Source organism: Melopsittacus undulatus, chromosome 2 (assembly GCF_012275295.1).
Source record: "Melopsittacus undulatus isolate bMelUnd1 chromosome 2, bMelUnd1.mat.Z, whole genome shotgun sequence".
NCBI classification, from domain to species: Eukaryota; Metazoa; Chordata; class Aves; order Psittaciformes; family Psittaculidae; genus Melopsittacus; species Melopsittacus undulatus.
The window spans coordinates 96,494,006-96,518,167 of record NC_047528.1 but is presented as its reverse complement, the minus strand read 5'-3'; the positions used below and the strand labels follow the sequence as shown (position 1 = coordinate 96,518,167).

At 39.0% G+C, this 24,162-nt stretch overlaps 1 protein-coding gene across 2 annotated transcripts; it reads left to right on the top strand.

Annotated features, from left to right (window-relative positions):
* The first annotated feature begins 1 nt into the window (after nucleotide 1).
* GABPA (GA binding protein transcription factor subunit alpha) lies at nucleotides 2-23,095 on the top strand. 2 transcript variants are annotated; one of them, XM_034071545.1, is made up of 10 exons: nucleotides 3-161; nucleotides 3,339-3,439; nucleotides 5,051-5,195; nucleotides 6,677-6,761; nucleotides 8,638-8,883; nucleotides 10,912-11,106; nucleotides 12,702-12,758; nucleotides 14,132-14,272; nucleotides 15,843-16,035; nucleotides 20,170-23,095. In XM_034071545.1, exons 2-10 carry the CDS (start codon nucleotides 3,363-3,365, stop codon nucleotides 20,396-20,398), a joined length of 1,368 nt encoding a protein of 455 aa, XP_033927436.1. In that variant the 5' UTR covers nucleotides 3-161; nucleotides 3,339-3,362; the 3' UTR covers nucleotides 20,399-23,095. The 2 variants fall into 2 exon arrangements, with proteins under 2 accessions (XP_033927440.1, XP_033927436.1); XM_034071549.1 differs by lacking the exon at nucleotides 10,912-11,106 and having other exon boundaries at nucleotides 2-161.
* The last annotated feature ends 1,067 nt before the right edge of the window (nucleotides 23,096-24,162 follow it).

Below are 24,162 nucleotides of genomic sequence, written 5' to 3'. Positions count from 1 at the left end.
GCCCTCCCCGCCCGGGCCCGCGCTGGGCCGCGCTGCCCAATCCCGAGCGCGCGACGGCCCCCTCAGGGCGGTGGCGGCGGGACCCACGGGAGCTGTGGGAGCCGCGGCCGGCGGCAGCTGTGGTGCGGCCGCTCCGCTCGGCGACCGGACAGCGGCGGAGGGTGAGTGAGCTGCGGCGCGGCCTGGCGGCACGGCCCGTGTTTTGTTTCCGTTTCTCCCCGGCGCCGCAAGTCTCATTTCCGTTTCGGGTTCAAACAACGACGAGGCGCTGCGAGAGGAGGGGGAGGGGGAAGCGGGCGGGGTGGTGGTGGGAGAACCGGGGTCTGCGGGGAGGAGCGGCCCTACCCGGAGGCTGGAATGCACTGGCTTGGATGCGGCGCCGCCTGCCCCCCGCCAGCCCGCAGGAGGGCCCGTGGTGGCGGCTCTGAGGTGCCCTGTCCCCAGGGGCCTCGGCGCCGCCGGTCGGGTACCGCGAGAGGGAAATGGAGGCGGCGGCGGAGCTCGGAGAGGGGCCTCTCGTCGGGCGTCGCGGCGTTGCCGGCCCGCGAGAGGAGCGTGCAACCCTGCCGCTCGGGTCCCAGGTCGGGCAGCCCGGACCGAGGCCCGCGGACCTCTCTGGGGCCTGAAACTTGCCTCTGTAAAACATACTTTGGGTGAAAACCTAGAAGGGTATTTGGCAGCTTTAATAGTTTGTTTCCTGGTGTTCGGGCAGATACGGGCTGCACAACCACTTCTCCTAGATCGGGTTTATTTTTTAACTCCTGACTGAGGATAAGGAAGCAGAACACTTGAAACTTGGTATGACTCCACCCCGTTTAGTGGTCCGCTGTCTGAAATACATACCGGCTGATAACTTGCTAAACCTGATCGATCTGTAAAGAATAGGTTGTCTTCTGTGTTACCTATTTGGTGTTGGTGTTACAGTTCTATTAATAATAGGGGTTGATAGCACCAAATCATCCGTGAACTCCAAAGTTTCTCAGAGGCACAAATATCCCCAGTGATTTGGCTTCAGTGTAAGATGATAATGCAGGTGGGCTCCAGTAGTTATCCCCCATTTCACAGATATTTGGTAGGATAGCAAACAGTAATTCTGCTATCAGAGTTTGTGCCCTTATTATCATGGGTGTGTTACTTGCTTAATTGCTTGTGTTCTAAGGAAAAGATAGCTCTTAACAGAACATTGGGACTTCTCCCCTGGCTGCAAAAGCCAAACAGTGAAAGATGCTGGAGTAGCAGTGAGCTGTCATGCAGGGATGAAGGAAAAAAAAAAAAAAAGGCTCTGTTGACAGGTGCCTTCTTTTATGTTAATGGAGGTCTGTCAGGTGTTATGGTCAGATACCTTCTTGGATAGCAGGTGAGTCTTGGGGCATTTTAGGTTGAAGGAAAAATAAAACCAGAGATCAGTTGGCTGAACCTTCCCCAAATCAAACACCATTTTCTATGTTCCTCCAAACAAATGCTGCTGTTGTAGTATTGCTACCATATTGAGTCTCCTAGCAAGCCAAGCTGTTTGAATTTGCTTGTCTCTTGGTAGCCTTCAGGGAAGGCTCGGGAAGCTTAGTCCCATTTGAACCTATGTACTCTTCCAATCTCTGCATCTTCCTGGAGTAAAAAATTTCGATGGACTTTCTGTGAGATGATTTATAGAATTAGAAGTCTGTTCTAGCATGAGAAAGACTGTGTAATTTTCCCCATTAGGTTTCTCTGATCTATTAATGACTTTACATGTTTTCATAATGGTTAAGCTGATTCCCCTCATCATCTCCCTTTCTCACATCTGTGCTCAGTGGAACCATCTTTCTCCCTCTTTGTGTACCTGCTCTCCATGCCGGTGCTCCCTTCTCCTAACTCCACATGGTAACCAGAGATGTAGTAGAGCCTGTGAGATGCAGCTGCAAGCTGCCTTTGAAGAGTGAGTGAAGTTATTAGTCTAGCTGCCAGTTTGAAGTCCAGTCCATAGGGACTTCATAATATCTTACCTAATTCAATACAGTTACTACACTGTTATAATGTTTACTCACTGTGCATTGCTTTGCATTTACCAATATTGAAAATTTTCTGCCAGAAATCATTCAAAGATTGAAAAGATGACACCTGCAGATGATCTTTTGACAGGTCTGCACAGTTTTCTCAATAAATAACTTGTGAATATGTGAAGGAACAGAAATCCTAGCTTAAAACCTTTTGTGACCTTTCTGGTAAGCTACATCACAAGAAAAATCATAACTCTTGTTTTTTAGGAGTTTGATTTGATTGCTGATACAGGAATGAATTTCTCCACTCTTCTATGATACCAGTTAGATTCTTTGGGAATTTTCATTAAGTGACTGCTCAAATATTTTAAGAGTCAACCAGATCACTTGTAGCCATGCAAGTGTCAGTTGTTTCAGTTGTTTATTTAAGCTTGTCTGCATTCTTTATAAGTGGTGCTTCATTCTTCCCCATTTATCATGAAGATGATTTAAGATTAAGTGATCTGGGAATTGGACTACCAGGCCCTTTTCAGTGTACACCACTATGCCAGTTCAGTGGGTCCTGCCCAGCAGCTAGGGGATTTTCAGAGTCAAATCTGTGAGCGGAACAAATTCGGGTTCTGCTTCTAGTGGTAAGTTATTAATGAAGTGCTGTTTACCTTCTGTCTAGCCATGGTAGCTTCTTATAGCTTGATATCACATGGCGGCATTTGATTTATTTGAAACTGATTTTACATAATAGTTTTTGAAGGAGATAATGAGTGGTTTGGATTTCTTTAAACCTTTTATGTAACAGTGGTATAACGTAGGTGGTCACTGTTCCTTTTGAGAAGTTTTCAGGTTCCTTTACTAGCTTGTCTTTAATAAATTCTCTTATGAACAGTTGGGTTTGGCATAGAGTAGTCCCTGGGAAGGAATGATTCCAGGATGGAAATCGTGCTAATCTTTTGTGGGTATTTAAATAGTAACATGTTTTGCTTTTTCTGCTGTGATTTTTATTTTTTTTTTACTCTGTTCTCCTACGTCCTACTACTTTTCCTGTGAGTTGGTGATGTTATTTATTGTGAACTTTTAAAATAATTCGGATGAGTTCTTTAACGTATGTATTTCATACTTACGATGTATTGGATGATCAGTGAAACATAGTAATATACAAACTATGTCTTTACAGACCAAATGCTTTAATCCTTTCTTTCCCCCTTATGTTCCAACAGACTCCAGTATTTTACAGGGCATACAAATCTGTAGTGACACTGCATATTTATTTTTAGTGTTTAGTTTAAAAAATGTTTGATAGGACACAACTTATCATCTAGTTTTGTTGGTCTATGACTTACCAAAAACATTATTTTCTGTTCACAGCCCTGTTCTTAAGACATTTTAGCCATGAGTAAGAGAGAAGCAGAAGAGCTGATAGAAATAGAAATCGATGGAACTGAAAAACAGGAATGCACTGAAGAAAGGTAGGTACTGTGTTTGCTTTTTGGGGTCCTTAGGCTGCAGCTGATTCAATTATTTGCTTTCTTTAATTGGTTTCAGATTTGTGGCTACACACACTAAGTCTGGTTATGCAGATTTATTATTGGGTATTGTGTAATACTTCAGAGATGGCCATGGTTATGAAATAAGTACAAGTGTTTTCTAGCTAGGCAAAAGAAGTAACTTCAAACTGGCAGAAGTGTCTGGCACAGTATGATCTCTGTAACCCTGCTGTTGGTTGTTTCCACAGTTTTTCAACTTCCTTGCTGGATAGAGAGTTCTTAATTTTGCTTGTGCAAACTTCAGTTATTCTGTTTCTTATCCAGTGGTGGTTTTCTTGAAGTGGAGCTGTAGCCACTATTGGAAACCAGTAGAGTACTATCAGTGTTCTTCAGTCTTAATTGCTTAAATCCCAAACTGATTTGTTTATCTCTTGTCACATCCTTAGTAGTTCTCTTCCCCTACTTTCATGTGTGTAGGAATATGTCTACATGTACATGCTGCAAACCTTCCAGCTTCAGTGTATCCTTCTGTAATTGAGGTGAACCTCTCAGTCCATTATTTTACTGTTACACAGGGTCATTTGTTTTTAACAGAGCAGAAATTATATTCTGTATCTGTTGACTATATTGTTGATTAGGGTCCTTGAAACAGTAGATTCTCAAGTCAGATATCCTTTGACTTAATTACCTCAACCTTGTTCTTGGGTTTGGCTTTTTTTTTTTTTCCTTCCTAATGCTCCCCTCATTATTTTTACAACTGTTTTTCAAAGCACAGAGAGGCAGTTAATGTGTTCGGTAGAAATAGCTGAGGCTGGCAAGTCACCTGCTTCTTAAGAATCTGGTTTGGAGAACTGATTCAAACCCACATACTTCTTACTCTGAGCTCCTTGTAAATTTTTAGTACTTATAAACTGACTATTTGTGTATACTTTCTGATTTCCTTCTGTGTAAATCTGGAAAGACCAGCAACATGTCTAAGGTTAAGACACCGGTCATATAACATTGATGTTTCTGAATGCCTATACCAATGCTGTCATTATTTTAAGTGCAGGACAACCATGGCACATGACTAATGTTTCATTCAAGGCTCCATGTTGCTGCTGTTATTTCTGGTTGTCTCTTGTATGCATTAAGCTTAATCCTTGGGCTGACTGGTGAAAAGGCATAGACAATTACTCTGTGTGAGAGTGGATGTGTTTTCTTCCTTTTCACCCCGTCTTAAGTTTCTGTGTTTGTTTTTAACTTTAATAGCTTTTAAGTGTAGTATAGGCAAGGCAAATAAAATCAGTTTACATGCAAGTTAATATAGTGATTATGACAATCTCTTGAAAATGGTGATCTGAAAATAATCTCGGTATTTAACATAACTTTTTAATGGCAGCAGTGTAAAAGGAAAGTTGCATGACTGTAAAATCAATGGGACCAAACTTAGTAATTCATGCTCTACTCAAGCTAAGAGATTTTCTGCATGGTATTAAGATTTCAGAGCCAGTATTACCTTTTCTGTAGTTCACGTCTAACTTTTATAAAGATTTCTTACACCACTATATTAACATGTAAGTAATTATTTGTTATATTAATTTGGTATTTAAGCATCGTTGAGCAAACCTTTACCACAGCAGAATTTGTGAGTCAAGCAATTGACATCAATGAACCAATTGGAAATCTTAGGAAGTTGCTGGAACCCAGACTGCAGTGCTCCTTGGATACACATGAAATTTGCTTGCAAGATATCCAGGTAAACCAAAAGGCTATGAAAGACATAACCTCTTAATGGAGAAGCATTTTGCATACTTTGTCGCCTTCCATTGTTTAAGGAATTCATGCTTTATTTGATACAATAATTACAAATAAGATCTTATGTTAGGTTTGTTATCGTCAGACCATTTAATATGTACATACTAATTCAGTGTTAATAAAATCAGAGTACTTCTGGGGTTCCTGGCATGGGGGTAAGAAAGGAAAAAATTACCACCTTGCAGGTGAAAGAAGAATGAGAGCAACAACAGCACTGACTTTTCTTGAAGTAGCTCACTGTCGTGATTTAAGACCAGCTGGTAATTGAACCATGCAGCCGCCCGCTCACTTCGCCACTTTTTTCCCTCCCCTCTGCTCCTGAAGAGATGGGGAGAAGAATCGAAAGAATGTAAATTGCATGGGTTGAGATAAGAGCAGTCCAGTAACTAAGGTATAACACAAACCACTACTGCTACCACCAATAATAATAATGATCGGGGTAAAATAAGGGGAGAGAATATGGAACTAAAAGGGGAAAAGGAAAAGAAAACAATAAACACAAGTGCGGCACAGTACAGTTGCTCACCACTTGCCGACCAATACCCAGACCAACCAGAGCACCAGTCTGGGCCTTCTGGGTAACTCCCCCAGCCCATATAACTGCTGAGGTTTGGAGTACCCCTTTGGCTATTTTGGATCAGGTGTCCTGTCTGCTTCCTCCTGGCTTCCCGTGACCCTCCTCACTGGCAGAGCACGAGACTGAAAAGTCCTTGATTGGGATAAACATTATTTAACAACAGCCAAAACCATCAGTGTGTTATCAACATTGTTCTCAAACTAAAGTTGAAACCACTGCATTGCACCAGCTACTAAGAAGGAGAAAAATAACTATTACAACTGAACCCAGGGCAGCTACATAATTTGTGTTGCCTGAACTTCTGCAAGTCTAATCTTGTTTTGAATCTGCATAAAGCAAGGTTTTTATACTCTTCAGGTGCATAGATAGCAAAATATTACTCAATAAATGCCCCCCTATGTTTACAGGCATCACCACATGTTAGACAGTATAATTTTTTTGCATCATGTGTACCTGCATATTCTATTTGTAGTTATAATCGGACATCTGTGGCTTCTCCAGAAACAACAGGGAGAATACTGCTTTAAGGACAAGAATATTTATGAAAGTGTTAAAAAATGATGGGGAATTGTGGATACTTTTCACAAAGTGAAGGTACTTCCAGGTATTGCATTGCCTTTTTTTAAGGTTAAATGTCCCTGTAACTGAAACTACTTTAAACAGAACAGAGTGTCAAATTTCAAATTCCAATCAAATTCTTTGTCTACGTAGTGCTAAAAATACGTGCGTGCTTCTTCAGAAAATTTGCTGCAGGCACTAGGTGTTTCTGAAGTTTAAAGGAGACTAAGTTCCTTGTAACTGTGAGACTAATACATATTTGTAATGTTTATTTTGCTTTTATCAAGCTGGACCCAGATCGAAGTCTTTTTGATCAAGGAGTAAAAACAGATGGAACAGTGCAACTCAGCGTGCAAGTAATATCTAGGCAAGGTAAGTAGTTATGTTTGTCTGTTGTACAGACAAATTAATATTGTAGGAGTACTTGTGAGTAAACTGAATGCCCTACTTACTATTCCTAGCTGTAAAATGGAGAATATCACTGAATGGTCACATAGCTTCAGAAAGTCTCTTCCATTGTGTGCTGTGTAATTAAAATAAATTTCATAGATTGATGCTATTTGAAATGTTTTTTTATAGTAACATTGTATCAATTTCTAAGTTAAAAAATCCAAAAACCCAACAGCCCCTGCCCCCAGACTCGAGCAAACCTGGACCACATAGTGACAGTTACAGTATGAGGCTTTCATTAACAGTCAGTAGTTACTCATACCAGAATGAGTATCTAAGCAGGCAAAAGATTTTTTTATTTCTAGGTAGGTGACAGCTTCATCTTTGTGAGGTGAGCCTGTGTGCTTTGCGAATTATTAGATTATGAGAGTATATGTAGTTAACTCAAAATCTGTTTGAAAGGCTGGGATCTCTATTTGTTTTTTCTTCAGATGAGAAGTCAACAGTAAACCATTGTGCCACCACTCACTGAAGACAATATTCATGTTATGCTCTGGGAGGAGCTACAGATGTTTATTGCCATATTGTCAAACAAACAGTGACAAGGTCCTACTGAAGTAGTTTGTATTCTAATCACTGTTTTCACTTAGGTCATCAAAGTAGATCAGCAAAGTTTGGGGAGCACATTCTGTTTTATTGTGGCTTCAGTGTATTTAGAAGAAAGCCTTTCTGGTTTGTATTAACAGTATTAAGTAAAACTGATTTGTATTTAATGCTGAGTGTCAGGTGACTAGTGCTAGGTTGAATCCCCAGTTCCCTATGCGCAGTGGGGACTGGACTACCTTTCTGGTATTAAATACAGAGCACAGATACCCTTCAGGGAACTAGAATGTTCTTAATTCATGCCCAGTAACTTGTAGCATACAGTGCTCAGCCTTCCAGTTTCAAAAGGATGCGGGTAAGAAATATCTTCACTATTATCTTCCATATCCTTCCTGAGGTTTGGTTTGTTTTTCTTTCTTTTTGAATGTAAAACTGGGGGGTGTGACTGTGTAGCACAGGAGTTGCTTTCAACCTTGCCTTAAAAGAAAGAAACACCTTAGTATTAAATACTTGTGTATAACTTCAAGTTATCTTCTGTATTGTTATTCAGGCCATGACACTTGACTCTTAAGCGACTTACAAAATTTTTATTAGCTACCTGTAAATTCAAAGGAATAAACACCAGCTGAAGTATAGTCCATTGTAGTTCTTTTGTAGTGTTTCATACAAAGATATCTTAAAGCATGAAGAACTTTCTAGTTTTCTTTTAACTTGATGTTGAACACATTGCCTCTTGCAGAGTACTGAAAGAAGATACTAACTCCTGTGTGTAGATTACAGAGATAGCAGGGAAATATTGTAAAGGCAGAAATGCCTCTTGTCTGGGGGAAAGAGGTGGTTGCTTGTTCTGTTTTGGGGTTTGCTTTCCTACCACTCCCCCACCTTTGGTTCAATATATTTCTTACAGGTCAAAATACTTGTTCTTTATGCCCCATGCTGAACATTCTGTTCAAGATTTGTGAAATGGATCACCTAGACAGATCAAGAAGCTCTAATAATGGAGAGGGAAAAGGGGCAATTTTCTGTTCTTTGTATTATAAAGGGTCAGTTTTGTATTGTATTTACTGAAGTATATTCTGTATAATAGAATATGTCATTCTAATTTAGGACACTTGCAGAAAATTGATGATGCTTTTGTGTCATGTTTCTTTCTGAAGTATGCTAACACCTGTTAATCAGAAAGCTTTAAAACAACTTTTTAATTATATTTGCTATGCTGTCTTTTAAGTTTTGTGTTTGTTCTTTCTGTACCCAGGGTTAGAGCCCAAATTAAACATCCTTGAAATTGTAAAGCCTGTGGAGACTGTGGAGGTAGTGATTGATCCAGATGCTCATCATGGAGAGGCTGAAGCTCACCTTGTTGAGGAAGCTCAAGTGATAACCTTGGATGGAACAAAACATATTACAACAATTTCAGACGAAACCTCTGAACAAGTGACAAGATGGGCTGCAGCATTGGAAGGCTACCGCAAGGAGCAGGAGCGCCTTGGAATACCCTACGGTAATAATACATGACTCTGTTTTGTTTAAGTGGGGCTGGGTTCTCTTGTTCATTTGGGGGATTGTGTGGGGTTTTGTTTTGGGGTGGGAGTTGATGGGTTTTTTAGTTTGTTTGTTTTCATCAATGATAACTAATTTTGGCTATATAATTAAAATGCTCCAATACCTCAGAAGCTCCTTTGATATGGGTAAGTATGAATCAAATACCTGCATAAGAAGAGACTAAAGAGAATCAGTGCTTGTGATATTTCTGTTAAAATAGTGCTTTATGCTCTACAAGCTTCTTGTCATTGCAGTTTTTAGAAAGCAGTGTTCTTCTTCCTTCCCTCTTTAAAATTATGAATGTTAGCGATAAAGCTCTTTTTCTCATGTGTCTGAATTTGAAGCAGGCTCAGTAGTTGGTGGGATTTGACTTTTAAAAGCACTGAAACAAGTTGTTCATAGATGGTAAAGTGCAGAGTATGGTGTTAAATCAGATGTTGCATGGAAAGCTGTGCTTCTATATACTGGAAAAAGGTGTTTCAGAACTGAATATAAGTATCCTGGTAGCTTATCATCTCTTTGGAATTAATATTTTTATGCAGCAGGCTGCCAATTTAATGTTAGCTTAGAAAAAGCATTTGTGAATGCCTGTTTACAATTGAACTGAAACTTGAGTTTTAGACCTGCATCACATTCAGGAGATTATCCAGATTAATTGCTTGTTTTGACATGCAGAAACATACTGTCAAGGCATGTTCACCACAAAAAGCTGTAGTATCTAAGCAGACCTGCAAAACTGGAATGTATCTAGCAAGTAGGATACTTGGAAATGTTTAAGAATTCCAGTGAAATCATAGGTCTTTGCACAGGTCAGTATTAAGATACTGACACATCTTAAATGTATTTTTTGATAACTAAAACAATGGCTTTTTCGTGCCTTTTGGTGGTTGTTGTTGGCAGCAAGCACTTCCAAAATAGTTTTCATCATGCTATGTCTGTGGATAATCAGGGGTTTGATGCAGAATGGTCTGGGGGAGGCAGGAGGAAGGTGAGGTCTTATCAGGAGCAGACTAATACCTTTTATTATCCTCTCCCATTAATATAACAAGAGCATTACTTAAACCTATGTTATTATTATGTTGAATGATATTGTTAATAAACTTTAATAATGCTGCTTTAAGAACAACTTGTGACTTTAAAAGCTTAATGTTTTTTGTGTCATGGGAGTACAGATTTTCCAGGAAAATCAGTTCATGATGGCAGAGATCTCTATTAATAACAGTGTTATCTTGATACCAGAAAAATGTGCTAAACTGTCTTCCCAGAATAAAACTTTGAATGTTATCTGATTTGATGTTGCAGGGCCTTGAGTTGAAATAAGACACCTCTATGTTTTACCTTATGGTACAGTCAAAATTTTCTGTGAATAAAGAATGTAAAATGAATAAAGAATGTTACAAGAGGTCACAGCTCAAGCTGTGCCAGGGGAATTCTCATGATCTGCCAGAGAGGAGGGTCATGGGAAGCTGGGAGGAAGCAGACAGGACACCCAACCCAAACTAGCCAAAAGGGTATTTTGTACCACAGCACATCATGCCAGTATATAAATTGGGGGAAGTTACTGGGAAGGCCAGGATAGCTGCTCAAGTCAGGCTGGGTATCAGTCAGCGGGTGGTGAGCAATTGTATTGTGCATCACTTGTGTTTATTGTTTTTTTTCCTTTTCCCCTTTTAGTTTTGTATTCTCTCTCCTTGTTATTTTCCTTATCATCATTATTATTATTGGTGGTACCAGTAGTGGGTTTGTGTTACACCTTAGTTACTGGACTGCTCTTATTTCAACCCATGGGATTTACATTCTTTTGATTCTTCTCTGGGAGCAGAGGGTGTGAGCAAGCAGCTGCGTGGTTCTGAGTTACTGGCTGGGCTTAAACCACGACAGTGAGCTTCTTGATGTTCTGTATTTACTTTTACAGAAGTTATTATGCAATTATAGAGGAATCTTGCAATATATAGTATTATTTTCGATTTTTTCTCTCTTTTCCCAGACCCTGTGCAGTGGTCAACAGATCAGGTGCTCCACTGGGTGGTGTGGGTGATGAAGGAGTTCAGTATGACTGACATTGACCTTAATGCACTCGGCATTCCTGGTCGGGAGCTCTGCAGCCTTAGTCAGGAAGACTTTTTTCAGCGTGTCCCACGGGGAGAGATCTTGTGGAGCCATTTGGAGCTTCTTCGAAAGTGTATGGGAGATTTTTCTGTAACTGGTTTCACTTATTCCCCCCTTCCTTTTTTCTTTTCTTTCTTCCTTTGTTTCTTTCAAGGTGAAAACAATTGTGAGCAGTTGTTTTTTCCTCTACTTAATATGGGCTGATGCCAACCTTATGAAGTTTAGCTATGCCAAGTTCAAGGTCCTACACCTGGGTCAGAGCAATCCCAAGCACAGCTACAGGTTGGGCAGAGAAGAGATTCAGAGCAGCCCTGTGGAGAAGGACTTGGGGTTGTTGGTCAATGAGAGACAACATGAGCCGGATTCAGTGTGCGCTCACAGCCCAGAAAGCCAACCGTATCCTGGGCTGCATCAAAAGGAGCATGACCAGCAGGTCGAAGGAGGTGATCCTGCCCCTCTACTCTGCTCTCGTGAGACCTCACTTGGAGTATTGTGTTCAGTTCTGGTGTCCTCAACATCAAAAGGACATGGAACTGTTGGAACAAGTCCAGAGGAGGGCCACGAGGATGATGAGGGGACTGGAGCACCTCTCATATGAAGACAGGCTGAGAAAGTTGAGGCTGTTCAGCCTGGAGAAGAGAAGGCTGTGTGGAGACCTCATAGCAGCCTTCCAGTATCTGAAGGGGGCTTATAAGGATGCTGGGGAGGGACTGTTTATTAGGGACTGTAGTGACAGGACAAGGGGTAACGGGTTCAAACTTAAACAGGGGAAGTTTAGATTGGATATAAGGAGGAAGTTCTTTACTGTGAGGGTGGTGAGGCACTGGAATAGGTTGCCCAGGGAAGCTGTGAATGCTCCATCCCTGGCAGTGTTCAAGACCAGGTTGGATGAAGCCTTGGGTGATCTGGTTTAGTGTGAGGTGTCCCTGCCCATGGCAGGGGGGTTGGAACTTAATGATCTTAAGGTCCTTTCCAACCCTAACTGTTCTATGCTTCTATGATTGTAATATTGGCAGTAAAAATGAGGTTATCAGTACAGGATGAGAGGAGTTATTATTGAAAGTGTCTACTGTTATGAAGCATGTCTGCATACTAAACACTTTTTCCTGTCTTTTATTAAACTTCATAATAGGAAATAATGACTGATAATTCCTCCTTTGTTTTTAATAAGATTTTTAGTTTGTGCATCTCCCAAATTTGATAGTTTTATAATTAAATATTGATTGAGATTTTTAATGTACATCTCTATGACATATAGAAGTGAAAATTATTAAGCATAGGCAATGAAATCCTTAGTACGCAACTGATAAAGTGATATGTTTATATTCATAATACAATAATACATATGCTCATTTCAGATTTGCCATGCTTGAATGTAACTTGGCAGACTAAAAACTATTTTCATCTTCATTTGTATGAATTAGCTAAGCCTTCTAGGTGATGGAGAATGCATAAATACCTTGAAATTCACCATATACATCCTTATTTCTAAAAATTGAATGGCAGACATTAAATATCTCTATTCATAAGACCATGAGCTATGTGTGTCTCTTTAAAACTTATACCACATTTTGAATTGTTCTAATATGAAATCTTAAAGTTCTTGTTCTTCAGGTGATTTGCAGTTTGTGGTTAAATAAACCTTGGTGTTTTTTTCTTAATTTGCAGATGTGTTGGCTAGCCAAGAACACTCTGGCGAAATAGCAACTGTTACTATTGATCAGCGTAAGTACTTGTGTCAGCAGTTAATTCACACAATTAACTGTTAGTGGTTTTAGCACTTTGGTTCAGCACCATAATAGTGCAGCACATAAAAAAATCACTCTCTTAATTTAATCTTAAAAAAGAGAGAGGGGAGGAGTGGCACATTACTTGGTGAGGGGAGGAGGGCATATTTTAAACTTCAGAGCAAAATGTTTGATTTCTCGATATTTTGTTACTGTCAGAAAGGTGGTGTATGTCCTGAACTATGAGAGTTTTCAGCTTTTACTTTTGGTCAGTTTTCCACTCTTGAAATAAGCTGTCTAGGATACATATTTGAGGTCTTGAATAGTTCTGGTTTTTTAGGTTATAGTTTTATATTATATGTTTACAGGTTCAAAATTAAACAGGGGAAGTTTGGCTTAGATATAAGGGAGTTCTTTACTGTGATGGTGGTGGGGCACTGGAACAGATTCCCCAAAGAAGTGATGAATGCTCCATTCCTGTCAGTGTTCAAGGCCAGGGTGGACAGAGTGTTGGGTGACATGGTCTAGTGTGTGGTGTCCCTGCCCATGGCTGGAGGGTTGGAATCCCCCTTTTTGTTCTAACCTAGATGATGTTAAGGTCCTCTCCAATCCTAACTATCCTGTGTCTATGATATATTGGATTAATGAATGGGTGTATTAAAATACTATGATTTCAAAGGAAAGTGTCTCTAAAAACTGAAGGGAGATGTGGAAAAGAGGACTTGCTTAGAAACCAATATTAGAAAAAATATGTTAAAGTAACTTTGCAGTTATCTGACACTCATTCTTCCAGCTGAAGCAGTGTCATCAATTATTGAAATGAATCAATTTTCAGCTTACTTCTAAGCGGCTTAAATAGACCATGCAGTATATCCTGGGTTTGTGTCTAGTTAAAGCCACCTATAGTGGAGCATTTGCATCTTCTTATATCATTGCAGTAGAAGGATGTTTAATTGCTGTTTGAAACAGCAGGTATGTAGGGCTGTACAGTGACCACTGAGGAAAATGCATTAGGGTAGATCATACAGGGAACAACATAAAGATGAAAACAAAGGCATGAGAGGGTCTGTTTTGGGTTTCTTTTGTTTTTGGGTTTTTTTAATGGAAACATATAATACATATGATAGTAAATTAAAGCTGGTGTTTCATCTGTGTTGTAGCACCTCTACTATGAGTCTAGAACAACAGTTTCCATTGTAAGAAGTAAAAAAGTCTGTAAATTATTCTTAGCAGTGTGACACAGTATATCTTTTTAGCAAAGGAAAAAAACTAGCTCCTAGACTATAAGATAATGCAGATAATAAATAATACATGTCTATTTCTGTGCCAACAATTTACAATTGATGTTCTGCAATGTTCTCTGCTTTACAGCTGTGCAGATTATTCCAGCATCTGTACAGCCTGCTACCCCAACCACCATTAAAGTAATAAACAGCAGTGCAAAGGCAGCTAAAGTACAGAGAGCTCCAAGGATCTCTGGGGAAGACAGAAGTTCCCCTGGGAACAGAACAGGTATTGTCTCCATTATTTTTTAATGTAAGTGCAGTAAACACTCAGTAATTTGAATTACAGTTTTGTAGAACACATCTTTGTCACTCTAAATGTGATGTTTGTAGAAGTACATGTAGTATGAAGAGGACTGGAACTACCAAATATATCAAGCACTTGCAGGCCTGGCAGGTTGGTTACCTCATGGAGGCACTGTGTGGTGCTGCAGCTTTTGAGTCTTCCAGCAAATAAAATGCCTAAGATTGTTTCTATAACTTAACTGTCCTCTCAAACCACTGCATAGCATTTATTCAAGCTCTTAACTTCTTTTCACTTTCCATTTACAGAAAGGGGAGAAAATAAACTACATGTTGTGGAATCCTAGACTATACTTGTTTCCACACCTCTCCTTTGGTGACTGGAGAATTTAACAAGTCTTGGATTTCTTGTTTTGTTAAATGAATGCACCTTCAGGAAAACTACATGCTGAATCTTCAGTTTATTTTTGGAATTACTGTTATTCTTATATATTTCTCTTTGATTATTGATAGCTCAATTTCTTGATCTTATTCTTCTTGCTGTGATTTTTCATAGAATCACAGAATAGGTTGGAAGGAATATTAAAAATTATGTGTTTCCAATGCCCCTGCCACAGGCAGGGACACCTTCCACTAGACCAGGTTGCTCAAAGTCCCATCCAACCTGGCCTTGAACACTGCCAGGGATAGGGCAGCCACAGCTTCTCTGGGCAACCTCTGCCAGTGGCTCACCACCCTCATAGTAAAAAACTTCTTTTTAATATCTCATCTAAATCTTCTGTCTTTCAGTTTAACCTTGAAAAAGTCCCTCTCCAGCTTCCATGTAGGCTCCCTTAAGGCACTGGAAGCTGCTCTGTCATCTCCCCTGCGTCTTCTCCAGGCTGCACAAGCCCACCTCTCTCAGCCTGTCTTCATAGGAAAGGTGCTCCAGCCCTCAGAGCATCTTCATGGCCTTCCTATGGACAATTTTGCTTTGGGTTCTCTCCACTGTTCTGAATTTTTCTGTTAAATCCTCTCCTTGCCCTTGAAGTTTTATTTGTTTTAAACTCTCCATAAAAGCTTGTTCTGATGTCATTTAAGATTCTTAGGTCAAGATTTTATCAGCTGATATCAGTGGGGAAAATGGAGACTAAACGTTTTTTTTTCAAACATCAGCTTCTATTTTGTATGTGTATTTGAGTGCCTGAAGAGGAACAAGCAGCTCTACATCTGTTTTGTTTTAGGGACAGATATATGTCTAAATGACTGTGTTTAATGTTACATAATGGTGTGCTGGTTTTTTTTTTTTCCTGAAGTCCTAGGAGCAGATCTGTGAGAAATCTTTTATGTGTTTATTTTTTCTGTATTCCTCAGTTTCTTTTTAAGAGATTAATTCTGATGACTTTGCAAGAAAACTTTTGCAAGAGAATAATTAGAAGAAATTAACTAAGTGCGAATATTTTTTCCATCATATAGTCTATGCTGGTCTGCTTTAATATGTTGGCTGAAAATTTTAGATATGAAGGGTCTACAAAAAGGACTAATTTAAGTGGATCTTGTTATTCCCATTTCAACAGGAAACAATGGCCAGATCCAGTTGTGGCAGTTTTTGTTAGAACTTCTCACTGACAAAGATGCTCGGGACTGTATTTCTTGGGTTGGTGATGAAGGAGAGTTTAAACTGAATCAACCAGAATTGGTTGCACAAAAATGGGGACAGCGCAAAAACAAACCCACTATGAACTATGAGAAGCTTAGTCGAGCTTTGAGGTAAGAAACTTTAGGAACTGCTCAGGTATGAAGTGATCTGCTTCTACATTTGCAATTTTAACTGTCATAGTGCAAGACTTGCAGCTTTTTTAATAAAGGCATAAACAGATCCTCTCAGATCCTCTGAAGCTGCTCCTTCCCATCAGATCGTACTAGTCTTAGGGGTGAGGTATTTGTTTGAGTTCTTGGGTTTTTCTGTTGGGTTTTGGTTTGTTTTTTTTCCTTAAAGAAGCAAGATATGTGAATACTCAGAATTGCCGACTTATTTTTAAAGAAATATATGTATTGCCTAAATTACTTAAGCAGTTTTAGGAGCTCTCTTTATATGAGTGAAGTTAGTCTGAGATCTATGATTTACTGTTCAGCATTTTCACATTTGGCTACATTATTTTTTTTAAAGGAAGTAAACTCATCTAACACTGTCTAAAAAAAAATCAACTTCTATTTAAAACTACTTGTGTGAGAAATTATGGTAAAGTTACCATGATCTGGCTTCCTTTAGTCTTTTAGGGAGGATTTAAATAAAATCAATATGCATAAGGGTGAATGAGTACTTTCACTGGGGAGGACCCAAGTCTGGAAAACCATGAATGGCATAGTCAGTAAAGAGCAGCTGCCTGTACATGAACAGGAGGCATCAGAAGAAACTGGCAGGCACCAAATACAGAACTAAATTATATCCTTCTGTTTGTCTTCTAACTTCTTTAAAGTATTGTGGATGCCAAAATTATTTTATGAGTTTGAGAGGTAAGTGGACAAATTAACAACAAATAAATACTCCAAAGGATATTAGGTACGGAAAGACGCAACTTCCCATGAGTTCCTGAGCCCCAAATCACCGAGAGCAAGGAAGAGCATCGATAGATGCCTACTCTAGTTTCACACTTTTTCTTATGTGTCCTCTTTTGATCTGTTGGAGTCTGTGCTGTTCTAGATAGATCTTTAGTCTGGTCTTGTATGGCTCTTGCATTATTTATATATTAGGATGTTACATTTTTTGGAGGATCACAGAATCCCATGGGTGCAGGGCCTTCCCAGTGGAGCTGCTCCCCAGCCTGTATTGTTGCAATACCCTTCCCAGATTTCCAACCTGGTTTTGTGAATCTATGCCTTTGTGTACTGAAGATATATGTGAAAACTTCCTGGAACATAAAAATGATGTAAATTATGCTAATTTTGCGGGGGGGGGGGTTGTCAGTAAACTATGCAGAAGATCTCAAAGGCAGCTAAAGAACTTTAGAATAATGTTATCACTGGGATATTAACCAGATGTCTGCACAGTAATTTGCATAAATGACTATTAGAGAAGTTTTGCATTTATATTTTAGTCAGAGAATTACAGAAATCATTCCTCAGAATGTTTCCATTTTGGCAGCTGTGTCAATATTGATGTGTTTTCTGACACTTGAATGTCTGAAGGGATATTTAATGTCTCTTGCTACTCACATGAGAAACACCGTTGCCGAGCTAAATTTTTCTTAAATGTTAATATGTTTAGTTTACTAATGTACTGAAATTACTGTGTCAATTGTTGATTAATACAGAAAATTATGTTGATATTATTGAGAAATATGCTAGCTCTTCTGCCCAGCTGTAGGAAAACCAGGCAGTATGGAAACCTGAGCAGGGTAAAAAAACCGAAGAGAAGCTTTTTTTGTTACATACATACACCATGGTAAATTTTCTAAAATCACCATTTGTTTAGTTATCCAGTAGGGAAGTGAGACTTGAAGAAAAATACTGTGTCCCCTGTATTACTCTGAAGTTTTCATGTGACTCACAACATTCCAGTAACTAAGATTTTGTAAACATGTGTGGGCATTTATTCTTTCTATACTTTTGAATAAGCAAATGCTGTAATCAGAAATCCATTCAAATTAATATTGAAAAATTGCTCTGCCTACATTGCCTCAATTTTAGCTTGAAAGTTTCTAGCACAAGATGTGGGAATCTTGCATGGTTTTGGGCAAACTAATTTCTTCTTGTCCTTTTTGTTTCTGGTCATATCAGTAACGCAGACTTGATCGTTTAAAGACATTTATTCAGTTATATAAAGCATTTTTTCTACAGCATTATTTTGGCACAGGTGTTATAGTGCAATGTAAATGTGAATGTTTGTACAGAGTTAAATAGCTTAAAATGGTCCACTGGCACTTGGCATATGTGCAAATGTGCCATGGCCACATTTTGCACTCTGCTTTTCTTTGTATTGATACAGGTGAGCACAGCTCCCAGTTCCCCAATTTCTTGGTGCCCAGTACCTATCACATTGAATATGAATGCCTGCCCAGTGTTCCGACACTCTAATCTATACTGTATTTCATACACAAGGGATACACCAGGATATCACACATCTTTCCTCATATCTGCCCAGTACTGCAAGACTGTACTTCAAAACTGAGCATAAGTCATCCTCCCACCCTTGAGGTTGCAGGGTTCATTTAACCCCTTACGACTAATCCTCTTTGCCTTGCTAGGAGGCTGATGTGGTGGACACCATACAACAGCAGGTCCTTCAGGTGTTGCGAAGAGGGTGCTTTGGAGGCTGGGGCTGGTGCAGAGAAGTGCTGAGTGAGAATGTGGTAGCAGTTAAGAGCAAGCATAATGATGTGGAGAAGAGAACAGAGAGGAGTTGAGGGAGGCACAGGTGGTAGCTTGGGGGAGGTATAGTGAAGAGGAGGACTGAAGAGGAAACTTTTAAATAACTATATGTCATTCAGGAGGAAGGTGAAGGTGAGCTTTGACAAACAGACCAAACTTTACCGGCAGAGGTATAGCAGAGCTGATTTGACGATTCTTGTACTCTGTAACAGACCTCTGTGGCTTCTTGCATGACATCAGCAACGAGCAGGCTTCTCTGTATTTTTTCTGTATAGCCTCTCTCTCATCCTGTCTTTGCTTTGGTCCTGTTGCTTGGATCCTGACCCCCAAAAGTAAGAAATTAAAAGGCTTTTTTTTGTGGCTTTTTTTTTTGTTTGGATTTTTTTTTTCCCAGAATTTGAGGTGCCTGAGAAAATTTGATTGGATTCTTTAGTAACTTACCTTTGCCACTAGAGCTGAGAGACAGAAGTTAGTCTTTTAATTGACTTATTTTGGTGGTGAATGACCATCTTTGCTTAACAAGCATGGCATTCAGGGGACTCAGTTTAGACAGTCAGGAAATCTGGGCTGATTTGTACTACATTTGGATGATGGTTTTGAGGAAATTAAATTGGGGGGTGGGGGGGTTATGTGGTTTGGGTTTTTTTTTTATTGGTTGGTTTTGATTTTTTCAAATTTATCACAAGCTTGTTAAGCTCATCAAGTCCAAGTAATGTCCCAGGCATTTAGGTTTTCTTAATGAGATAAGTGACATACATCCTATTACTGCCTGCAGTGAGACAAGAGCAGCAACAAAACTGTAAAATTTGAACTTCTGTCTTACTGGTATCACTTAAAGTTTTATAATGTCTCTGGAATACAGTGGGTCATACAGACTTTGTTATCTTTTCTTCATTTCTGCCTAGTCTGATGATTCTTTTGTGGCACAATGTAAAAAGTATTCATAGTTAGAGAAGTTACTTTTAGTTGTAAATGAAGATGAAGGATGTAGTTTTGCCAGTATATGAGCTATAAACAAACATGCTTTTATAGTTTTACTTCCATCTTTGAAAACAGTAGGGAGAGAACAGCTGCTTCAGTATCATAGGTACTACAGTGCTAACTGTCAAACTGTTTCCAACATGATTTTTTTCTTCAGGAAAGCAAAGACAGGTAAAGAAAGCAAAGGACTAATGAGGGGGGAGACGACATTTTGTGATTAAGGCAAACACTAAATAAAGCTTGTTCTCCCCCCAGTCTGTTTTTAAACTGCTCTAAGACCTTCATTTCTGGTGCTTCCAGACTACCTATAGAATAATTACTGTGGTTTGTTTCTCTTTAATGTATCAAGTTGCAGGACAATTTTCAGCCTTCTTCCCTTTTCTCATGTAATAAAATGCCTAAATAGTACCTTGGTGCATGAAATTATATGGTAATCTTAATGAGAATAGATTTCATATTTTGATTTCTGTGTGACCCTAAGTAACTAACCAATGTGTATGGAAGTTACAGATGTTAAAAATATACACTGATTTTATTATTTATTTATTGCAGGTATTACTATGATGGAGACATGATCTGCAAAGTGCAAGGCAAGAGATTTGTGTACAAATTTGTCTGCGACTTGAAAACTCTCATTGGATACAGCGCAGGGGAGTTGAATCGGTTGGTCACGGAATGTGAGCAGAAGAAGCTCGCCAAGATGCAGCTCCATGGCATTGCACAGCCAGTTACAGCAGTGGCACTAGCTACAGCATCCCTGCAAACAGAGAAAGATAATTAAGCACTAGGAACTGAAAGTGGGAACCTGAGGCCTTTCCTATATAACCAGAGCAGGTGGTGCTCTTTGTCAGAATTAGAAACTACTTTTGTTTCTTGACAGTACAAAGAAATAGAGCATGATTTTCTATAAAGAACTGGGACTTGCATAAATTTGGATCCTTTAACAGCATATATTTCAGTATAAGTTAAGGGATCACCACAGCTTCTGCAGCTTTAAGCCAGGGCCTCTATGGTATGCCATCTGAAATGGGTGAGGAAGGTTGAACTAGCCAGCGCTCTGTGTCCGCAGCTGTACAAAATAATTCTTGCAGCACTTTTTACAAAAATGGAGTACCTGCAGAAGGCAGGCTGATCAGTTGTGTGAACTCGGTCCTTTCCAGTCTTTTGTTCTCTGCTGAGCTACCAAATGGCGTCCGATACTTTCAAAGTTAAACATGTTCATTATTCGCATTTAATCAAGCAGAACCAAAAGTCTCATTAAACGTTACAAAGCATCAGGTTCTTGAAATAGCTTCTGTGTTTATAAGCAAGGGAAACTAAGAGTAGACAGAACTGGAGATCAGTGCTGAAGAAGGAGATCTAGATTTAGATCTGGCTTGGGTGAAAAGCCAGTTATGAGTATTTCATTGTAATATGTAGATAACATGCATATATGAGGGCAAGTACTTCCCTGTTTTGAAAAACACTGTTAAGGCTAGCCATTTAGCAAAAAAGTGAAGACAGACCTCTTCCCACTGCCACCCCCATCAAGTGATTTGAAAACTTGAAAAAGTTGCCCTCACCCAAAGAGTAGTTTGGTTTGGGGGGGGGGGGTATTAAACGCTCTGTTCTGCAAGGTGCTTATACCTGCTCGGTAGTCAACCTTAGTAACTGAAGACTTCCGTTAATCACAGTCAGTAGTCCCTGTTTAGAAACAAAATGCAAGTTGGAAATAGTTTTACAGAGAACTGAAGTTTGATTTCCACATTATTGTACAGTCTGACATATATTGAAATAGAAAGATGTGTGTTTTATTTAAAATCAGTTTCTTTCTGAACTTCAGGTGGTGTTTTTGGAAGCTTCACAAGCCAAATGCATGCATCAGAGCTGGGTGCAACTTGAAGTCTGGATGATTAATAGAAATAGTTGGAATGTATCCTGAATTCTGCACTACGGAGAGTACTTTGTGCAAACTTTCACATGCAGTAAAAAGTAGGCTGCAGCTTTTGAGCTTCTGTACTGATGGCTATCAGGCTGTTTCTTTTGGTGGCTGAAAATGATGTGATTTTAGGTTTGGTTTTGCCTCTTCATGTTCTTAAACAGTATAAGTATTATGTCACCAATGCATTTTTTCCAACTTCCTGTAAGTAAACCCCCTCTGGTAACAAAATGCAAATGTGTAAGGGAAACCTTTTAATTCTGTGAGGGATCTAGATACTCTTAAACCTTGTATCAAAAGTGCTTGTACAGTGAGGTTCTAAACGTGTTTATACTGAGTAGTGAGAACACTGGACTGTTGCTCTTGATCTGGAAAGGACTGGTCATGCTTGCAGGCAGAGGTCAAAGTACACAGAAGACTTGTGTATTTTAAAGATGCATTGAGGACAAAACTTTGTTTATAGGTGGATGTTCATCTGCAGATAGCTTTTGTTTAACAAGAAATCTTGCATGTAGTTCTGGCCTACTTTTATCATGATCACCATGATTCTGATTTTTTTTTGCCAGGTTCTTTCAGTAACTTGATACCGTTTTCATTCTTGAGCTCTTAAAGCACTTCACCTATGGAGTATGCTGGAATTATTTTGTATTTGAGAAAAATCTTAAGCCCTGAGCAAAATAGATGGCTGACTTCTTGTGACAGATCCATCTATCAATCCATGCATTACTGTTACAGTAGCCTGACTCCACCAGTTGGCAAGTGTTTGACTTAGGCAAATAGATGCAGGTTCACTTAAATCAAAGATTTAAGATGTAGCCAACAGTTCAGTGCAGCAATGATGTGTATAACACTGCTGTTACAAGTTTGATACAAGTCACTAGTAGTTTAGGAGAGTTCATGGGAGGCCTTTTTAGTTAAAATACAGTATAAAAAGAAGAGAAGCTTAAAATATCAGCTTTCTGGATCAAACTGGGCTATGGGAGGATTAACAAGCAGCGAAATTGAAATCTGGTATCAATACTTTATTTCCCTGAACGGTCTTGTTACATGGTAAGCCCTCTAGGGGAATCGTCTGGTATATCACCTTTTCTTTGTAAATACACCTGGCTATTTGCAGCTTTTCAGTAGGTGTGACAGTCCTTCGGGTTCTTCATTGTGGGATCACCTCCTTTTCCACCGTGTTCTAATTAGCAAAGAAGGAATCTTTCAAATGGTATAAAATCACTGTCACATTCTCTGTAGCCAAGGGAGAAATCTGTGACTAACTTGATGTCTTCAATAAAATAAAAGATGTAGAATATATTGTCAAAGGTGGTTCTGTTGCTGCCAGAAGGAAAACATAGAAAGAATATTCCCAATTTTTTGTAAAACAGAAGGATTTTTGCATAATTTTTACTCTTTAAATAAAAACACTTATACTCTGCTAATAATTATGTATTTCTTTTGTGTTTTGCATTTTTTTGGTAATTTTACATGAAACAATTATTTTCTATTTTTACTCTGATAAAATATTTGTGCATAAAATGTCAATATAGTAAAATAAAAATGTTATACAGCTAATGCCTATTGACTTAATTTTTCAGAAAGCCATTAGCAGTGTCATTCAGGTGGAACCAGTTTCAGAATAAATACATGCACTTCATTCTCATTACACTTAAGATCACAAGGTACTTGGAGGATGAAGGCAGACTTTTCTGAAGATGCCTCTTCATTGACACAATACTTGGCTCTATGTTTCTACTTTTAAACTGTGACTCTGTGCCCTTCATTACTGTAGCAGCTTTCTTGAACATCTTAATTGTAACTCTCAGAATGGTGCTTTGATAAAAGTAATGATAAAAACAGCAGGCGCAAATGTTGTCCCGTAAAATAGGTTTATGCTTTTAGTGGTGTTTAAATTGGAAAGGTTCACATTGAGCTGTAAAATTTGGACTTTTTGTTTCATTCTTGCAAATAGCTCCACTTACATCATGTGGCCAAATAACTCAGTTGCTGGTACTTGCCATGTTAAGAAGATAAAATTCTTATTATACTGTTATTACCTTTTATTGAAATCCTGTCTCAATAGAAGTATTCTCATTATAACTCTGAACTCCTCCATCTGGACTGCCAAACTCAAGACTGAAATATTTTGTCATCTTTAAACCTACCAGATCACTTGATTTCAAAATGTTTATGTTTAGCTCAGCAGCAACAAGATGTAATGGACTGAAAATAATTTTTCAGAACACTTCAGTAATTTGTTGGCCTTCATTTAAAGTGCACTTGCAACCATTCAGTAGCTTATTAATGGAGGACCTTTTATTTGTGTTTATGGTTATTAGTATATTTATGCCAGTGTGAGTTTATTTTGGGATTCCTGTTCTCGGACTGAAATTTTTATTGGAACAATACAGGGAATTTCAAACTAACAGCTTGCAATTAACAGTTTGAAGCAAAACAAACTGACTTGGGACTCCATTGCCTGAAAACAAAAGCAGCATGATACAAGGTGCATTTGTGCTAGCTTATGGGGAGTGTTTTTCAAGATGATACACACTCTTAAAGGTTGTGGGTTTAATATAGCTGTATCAGGACTTCACAGTATGTTTGGTTTGATACTGTATAAATACGTTTTCTTTGGAAAA